This window comes from Nelumbo nucifera, chromosome 7 (assembly GCF_055504915.1).
Source record: "Nelumbo nucifera cultivar China Antique chromosome 7, China Antique-T2T, whole genome shotgun sequence".
NCBI classification, from domain to species: Eukaryota; Viridiplantae; Streptophyta; class Magnoliopsida; order Proteales; family Nelumbonaceae; genus Nelumbo; species Nelumbo nucifera.
Genome location: NC_142655.1, coordinates 17,414,476 through 17,421,803, shown reverse-complemented (window position 1 = coordinate 17,421,803; position 7,328 = coordinate 17,414,476). Strand labels below are relative to the sequence as shown.

Sequence of the window (7,328 nt, the reverse complement as noted above, 5' to 3'; positions counted from 1 at the left end):
TTTAACTGTAGAAAGGAGATAAGTCCGTAAAAATTATAAGGAATACCAAATGCAGCCTCATTCTTGGTCTTAGGTTTTACTTTGGTTTTATTGCAATGTAAATTAAAACAAAGCTTAAAAGCAGAAAATTAAAAATCAGTAGTTAAAAATGAATCAAAATTTACACTTCTGATTTGCGTTTCTTTGCATTTGTACTAGTGCCAAAAAAATTCCATTGCAAACAAAGGGAGTCTTAGGATTAGAATAAGTTTAATGATAACCAGCATGTACATTATTATCATGTTTTATTAATAAGGCAACTAAAAGCAAAATTTGCATTCTCTAGTATTACAAGCAGTAAAATTTGTACTCTTGATTACATTACCAATTTATTTAATACAAACACTTGCACTAATTATTCAAGGGTTCGCACATAAAGGAACTTAAGATTTTTGCAAGACATTGGGCTAAATTCTTAGCGTGCAATATCAATTGCCAATATGAAGTCGTCTCCCAAGCTTTCTTGACCTGTTGCATTTCCATTACTAATTGTATAGTTTGAAGGTTCACCCAGAAAGTGTTCAGTTTCCTCTTGATTTCCTTCTATCCATGGATGCTGTTGGGACTTTCTCACCCCTTCAAGCTCTGCTGCCACTTCTTTCATTGTGGGCCTTTCTTCACCTTTTACCGTTAGGCATCTCTTTGCAAGCATAGCAACAGCCAATAATTGCTCTTTGTTTCCTTCATTCAGAACTCTATTCTCGAGTATTTCGAAGAGACGGTTCTCTTTGATTGAAGAAAGGAAATACATGGCTAAACTTTTATGTTCTGGAGGCCTCTCTGGTGACAGTGGTTTTTCCCCAGTTAATAGCTCCACAAGGACTACACCAAAACTATAAACATCACTTTTGTCTGTTATTTGACCTGTATGAAAACATTCTGGGTCCAAATAACCTAATGTCCCTTGAACCAGTGTAGTCATTTGAGTTTGATCCGTAGGAACCAACCTTGAAGCTCCAAAATCAGATACTTTTGCAATATAATTACTATCCAACAATATGTTGGCAGTCTTCATATCCCTATGAAGAACTGGTATGGAATGTGCAGAGTGCAAATAGGCTAATGCTCCTGCAGTTTCAGAAGCAATTCTCAGGCGACTTTCCCATGGAATAGATGATGTGTGATCTTCATTATGGAGGTGCTCGTAAAGGGTTCCGTTGGAGATGAATTCATAAACCAACAAGGGTACTTCTGTCTCAAAACAACAACCCAACAGCTTCACCACATTCCTATGGTTGATTTGAGACAGGATGCCAACTTCATTTATAAATTGTAAAATTTGGCTTTTATCCATTATTTTAGACTTCTTAATGGCAACTACTCTTTTATCTGGTAGAATTCCTTTGTAAACCATGCCATAACCTCCTTGACCAATGACTTGACTTTCACCAAAGTTGTTTGTTGCCTTCTTAAGGTCTTCTTCACTAAAGATCTTGGCAATGTCGGAAACACCTCTACGGGAAGAGATCTGCTGTTGTAATAATAAACCACCATTTTGTTGAAAGAACTTCTGTCTAAGTTTGATAAGCTTTCTTTTCTTCATTGTGTAATATAACAAAGAAACACAAGCAAGTAGAAAGAGAATGCTGAGACCAGTACCTGGAAAGAAAATTACTAGTATGTGAAGCAGTAGTTTGAAGTCCTTAAAATCATCATTAATAAATTGACAAAAAGTTTAATGGTGCAAGTCTTGCCAAGTTATTGGATTGAGTTTAACCCCGACCGACCCCCAATTGATCAGATTGGGTTCAGGTTGGCGTAATTTCTTCACTTCATTTTTATTTTAAGAAATATTCTCACTTCTCTGATTTAGGATTTCTTAGTCATGTTACACTGAGAAGTCTTAAACTTCAAACTTGAAATTGTTCACATACATATATACATGTCGGGTTTGGATTATGTTGAGTTGCCTGAAGCTCAATCCTAACTCAAGCCAAAATTAAGTTGGGTTTATATTTTCAACCATAATCCTTACCTGACCTTCAACCTAACTCAACTCTTTTTTAAGTTGGGCTGAACCTAATGGCTAAGGTCTGCTTATTGGTGTCTGAATGGATCATTGCACTTACAAACATGTATCACCTTTGAGTCCAGCGCTACCAAATACAGGGTATGACTGATTGACCCTTGAAAAGGTATCACTTTCTGCAGATCCTATTCCAGATAATTAAACATGAATAGCAGGGGAGCATTTGGGCATTTGGTAAATTTTTGAAGGAGCCTGGCCTGAGAGATTGAGCTTGATGCAGTGTAAATTCTTCAAATCGTGTATTCCATTTGCACCGTTGATGAAAATAGTTTCTCTGATATCCCATTTTATACCAGCATTTCGCACTCACTTTTATTGGAGTTTTTCCAAGTCATTTTGTTCTCGCTCAATTTGGAAGGAGTACAAATACAAATATGTAAGTGCAAAACTTTATATTGTGTATGTAATTGTACCGTATATGTTTGTATTTGTATTCTTTCCAAACTGAGCCTACATGAGGCAGGACTGGACAAAATTCAATACCGAAATGCAATGTTCCGATTTCAGAGTCGTGTATGTCAATGCCTAAAGCAATTTTGGTATATTAGAAATCCGCCTCAGACCTTTAACGCTTTATTGATTTGAGCTGGTTAAAGCTTTTGAGGTGTTGTTGGAAAAGTACTTGAAAGACAACCGAAAAGTTTGGTGGGCAAAAAGGGGAAGCAATTTTTTTATTTTTTTTTTTAAACTATGGTTTCATAACTTCATAATAGAGACGTATGTTGTGATATCATGCCAGTCACCAGCTGGGAACCAGAGCTGCAACTTAGGTTTGGTTCAATGTGAACCTCAGCCAATCCAACCTGAGCTTTTGCACAGATGGTGCTTGAGTTTTTGGATTTTGGGATGGGCTTGGGTTAAATTCGTGGGCTTTACTTAATTCAAACTGGGTTTTCATTGTTCAATTCAAATTTCACCTTGTGCTCCCAGGAATGTTTGTTTTCCTCGGTAAGTGATTTTCTCGCCTAGGTTGAAGTTGCCAACACTTGAGTAGAACAAAAATGTCCTTTTAATAATGGAATTTTATAGCTAAAATGATAATTGCCTTATTTGTATGAAAAATAACAAAACATTGGTAAATGTACTTACTGGGGTAAGTCTTTTTTGGGAAACAATTACCGGGTAAGTGCATTTACCTGGATAAATAACTTACCGAAAAACGAACGGGGCCTCAAGGGTAAATTACAAATACCTCCCTTTTACTATGGATTCAGTGACAAATACCCTTCTATTTGCAGCAAAGACCACCTGAAGTTTCAATTTGTGACAATACCCATGAGTGCAAGTCAGATTTTGAACGTGTTAAATTACCAAAATGCCCACCTAAACTTTCCTTATTTTATTTCCCTCAAATTTTCTCTTAAACCCTAATTGACGAAATACCTCCATTTTCTCTAAACGAAGCTAGCTAAAATAACATGAACTGTTTCATTGGCATATTTTCTTTTTTTTTTAATTCTTGATTCATTTCACTAATATGAATGTCCCTCTTCATCTTAAAATATAAAAATTATCCACTCTCAATTTTTCTCTTAAACCCTAATTGACGAAATACTTCCATTGTCTCTAAATGAAACTAGCTAAAATAACATGAATCAATTCATTGACATATATTTTTTTTTTAATTCTCAATTCATTTCACTGTATGAATGTCCCTCTTCATCTTAAAATATAAAAATTATCCACTCCCTCTATTGGAGCAATCAAGAGGGTTTTAATGTTATAATAGAAAACTAATCAAATCATAAATCGTTTAAATAAATAAGAAAAGGGTAATTTGGGGATTTAAAGAAGCTCTAATGGAAGGGGGTATTTGTCACAAAAGTGAAATTTCAGGGAGTATTAACCATTTGTCTTAAATGAAAGTTCAAGGGGTATTTGTCATTGATAGGAGTGGCCACGAGCCGAGCTTTTTACGAGCTGTTCGAGCTCGGCTCAACTTGGCCAACTTGGTCTAAACTGAGCTTTGAGCGGAAACTGAGCCTAATACATAGGCTAATTTTCTAATCGAGTCGAGTTCGAGCCTAATAAAGCTTGACTCATGAGGCTTGTGAGCCTAATCGAGCTTTTTACATATGTATATATTTACATATAGGGTGTCACCTCAACTGCTAAGCGAGACTTTGGATTGTTGATAGCTGAGGGAGACCTTGGCTTGACACCTCGACAGCTAAGAGATACTTGCAATTAGAGGCAATCGAGGTCTCCCTTAGCAACCAAGGTGACAAGCTACTCCAGCAACACGCTTAATGCCGAGCTTGTACTTATGAGTTTTTGACTCGAGTTGAGTTTGAGCTCAAGTCTCTAGCTCAAGTAGAGCTTGAACCTAATAGTTGATTAGCGTGCCAAACTCAAATATCCAGATATTCGGCTCGGTTAGAATCCACCCCTAGTCACTTGACCCATATTTGGGGGTCTTAATTTGATTAAGAGATATTGAAATGAGAAAATTACCTCCAACAACCGATATAACTGGAAATGCTTTGGTACCACGGATACAGCCTTTTCCTTTTACTTTACCATCACCACGATAGCCATGTCGACAAGAGCAGCTGTAGCTACCGTTTGTATTTACGCACCGGGCTTCTTCCACGCAGGGATTGTTGTGGATGTCTCTACACTCATCAATATCTTCATCATCCATTACCAACACATAAACACAGCTTAGTGAAGACCAAGAGACAGCTTTGAGAGAGAGAGAGAGAATTTTATTACCTTGGCATCCTTGGGGAAGGTATGGATTCCCTTGGTAACCTTCTTTACAGTGGCAAAGATACCCAGAACCATTTGTGGAGGTGGAGCAATTGCTGTTGGGGCCACATGCATTTCCTGCTTCTTCACACGTCGTCTTCTCGATAACAAACTCAAGCACCGCCGGAGCGGTTCTGGGTCTATCCCCACTGAACGACAGGTCTGACCTTGAGAAATTGAACCAATCTTGGTCAGCCACGAAGGCATAGCTGCACGGATTGAAACTAAAGCATCTTGTGTGGTTATAGATGCTATAGAGACTTATGGTAATATTGTTGAGTTCCGTCGGAATTGGGGACTGGCAGCACCCAATACCAGAGCAAACTCCATCAGTTACGTTGCCGAGGCTGTTGCAAACAGAAACGCACCCAGTCGCTAAGTTTTCGTCGGAGGAATCTGTCACGAAAGCGATGGTGTCACAGCCTATGGCTGTGAATATATTGCGCTTCTGTGAGAGCGTGAACAGCTCGCCCTTTGAGAACCACGAAGATAATGGAGGATATCTAAAACCGACCTCAGTGTAACAATCTTGGGCTTGCGGGAGACTGATCTTCACTAGACCTTCTTCCAGTGAAATATTCAGAATCGGGATGTCACTAATGGTAAGAACTGGAGGGTGTAATATGTCGTTGCAGACCAACTCGAAGGATGGATTTTTGAAACAGGTAGGATCTCCGATACCGAATGGGTAGGGGATGCTGATACTTCCACAATTTTCACGGCAGCCGGGCATTGCGAAGGGGACGACTTCCGCTGCAGCCGGTGCTATAAGACATAGTAATAAGATCGTTAGGCCCCAAGACATCATCTGATTTTGTCTGTTTTTCTCTCCCTTCAGACACGACTGAAAACCTGAAAACCTAGCGAATGTAGAAAGGAGACAAGGGTAGAGCACAGCAACTGAGCAAGTTTCTATCCTAGAACTAGCTGGGTCGTAATGGCGTCCTCACTTATTGCACTCGGGAGGAAACTGTTGATGGCCGTTGATGCTTGTCGTTTATTATGTATGTGTGTTTTCATAGTTTTGTTTGACCCATTCCTCTCCTCCGCTTACTTTCAACGTGAACAACAAGGCGAGGTCCCCACACGGGATTTGCTGTAGAGTGTAGACTGGGGTGCAGATCAGAAAAATCAGATCAAATTTGAACCATTACTATCCAATATGAAAAAAATCCGATCCTTGTATTTTTTATTATTTATTTTTTTATAAAATGACATGTATATGTATATGATGAAAATACTTAAAAAATACTTCATATTTTTTTGTTTTTCTTTATTTTTCCCTTTTAATAATTTATAAATTTTCAAAAATTAAATCAGATTCACATATCCAACATCTTTAATGAATTCTGATTCGAATTAACATTTGTAAGATCTAATCGGAATATATCCTAATTCAAATCCAATCCAATACGTTCGCACCTCTAATAGGCTAGTGGTGCAATTTTAGATGTCCTAATTCCTCCTTTTGAATCAATATGAATTTTTGCATGGATTGGAATCGATTTTTGGACTCTGTGCTTAAGCCTAGATAGAAACCTTTTGCTTGACCTAAACCAAGGCTGGGCTTGGGTAGCCCTAGCTTGAATCCATCGAAATAAATACATACATACATACATATATGTATCATAGTTAAGAAAAAATATTTTTTTAATTATTTTTACATACATATCAAAATTAGACCTGTTCATGGGCCGGGCTTTTGGCCTGACTTATACAGTATCGGATTGGGCCTCATTCAAATTTTGACAAAAGCGAAGCCCGAGACCGACCTATGAACAGGTCTAATCAAAACTGATTAAATCCAACCTAACCAACCCAGAGTTGTATTGGGTTATGCTTGGATTGAACCAAAGATTTTCAAGTTTCCTTGGATTAATCTTCAAGCCGTCCTAATCCGTCCGAGTTGTACTCCTACCATTATACGACGGGGTATGGAACACAGAGGAAGGATATGCTACACATGATGATTGTTGAATGGGCTGTGAAACTAATTATTCCTAATAAAATACATGTAACCTGCATTTATGACAGTGGGGCCTATGAATTTATTTCTGACATAAATTCTTTATCATTGGTTCTACAACCCACTGAACAGTAAAGGGATCATAGGGGTGTCCCACAATGTCCCATACGAGATGTTCCCAACATAAGGTCGGGATGTGCTGTGGGGCATTGTGGGACGCCCATTGTGAGGCGCTGATGTGAATTCCATTAAAGTCATTTTTCCAAAAATTTAACACAATTATAAGCTCAATTGAGACCAGATGCTCCTGGCACCGACTTTACTGACACATCTCATCATGCATAAAGAACATCTCCCGTAATTTGTGCATTATTATTGAGATATTCCAAATGCACAGTGGGATGTGCCTTTAAGGTTGGTGTATGATGCACTCGTGAAGAACATATCTCAATTACATTCAATCGCTACTTGCCCTTTATTGTGGTACATCTACATGTACTAACAACGTGAAACTACTTTTTGCTACAAGACTTGCCCGTTGTA

The 7,328-nt window shown here is 38.2% G+C and overlaps 1 protein-coding gene across 1 annotated transcript; it reads right to left on the bottom strand.

Moving 5' to 3' along the window:
* Positions 1-267: 267 nt before the first annotated feature.
* On the bottom strand, positions 268-5,814 carry LOC104607853 (putative wall-associated receptor kinase-like 16). The gene is made up of 3 exons (XM_010273602.2): positions 4,784-5,814; positions 4,523-4,699; positions 268-1,638 (listed from the first exon to the last, which is right to left on the bottom strand). Exons 1-3 carry the CDS (start codon positions 5,625-5,627, stop codon positions 455-457), a joined length of 2,205 nt encoding a protein of 734 aa, XP_010271904.1. The 5' UTR covers positions 5,628-5,814; the 3' UTR covers positions 268-454.
* Positions 5,815-7,328: the final 1,514 nt, after the last annotated feature.

Coding starts and splice junctions, on each gene's coding strand:
- LOC104607853 (XM_010273602.2), bottom strand. CDS start 5,627: ATGATGTCTTGGGGCCTAACGATCTTATTACTATGTCTTATAGCACCG. Junction 4,700..4,783: donor CCTTCCCCAAGGATGCCAAG/GTAATAAAATTC, acceptor TGGATGATGAAG/ATATTGATGAGTGTAGAGAC. Junction 1,639..4,522: donor AGTTATATCGGTTGTTGGAG/GTAATTTTCTCA, acceptor TTTTCTTTCCAG/GTACTGGTCTCAGCATTCTC.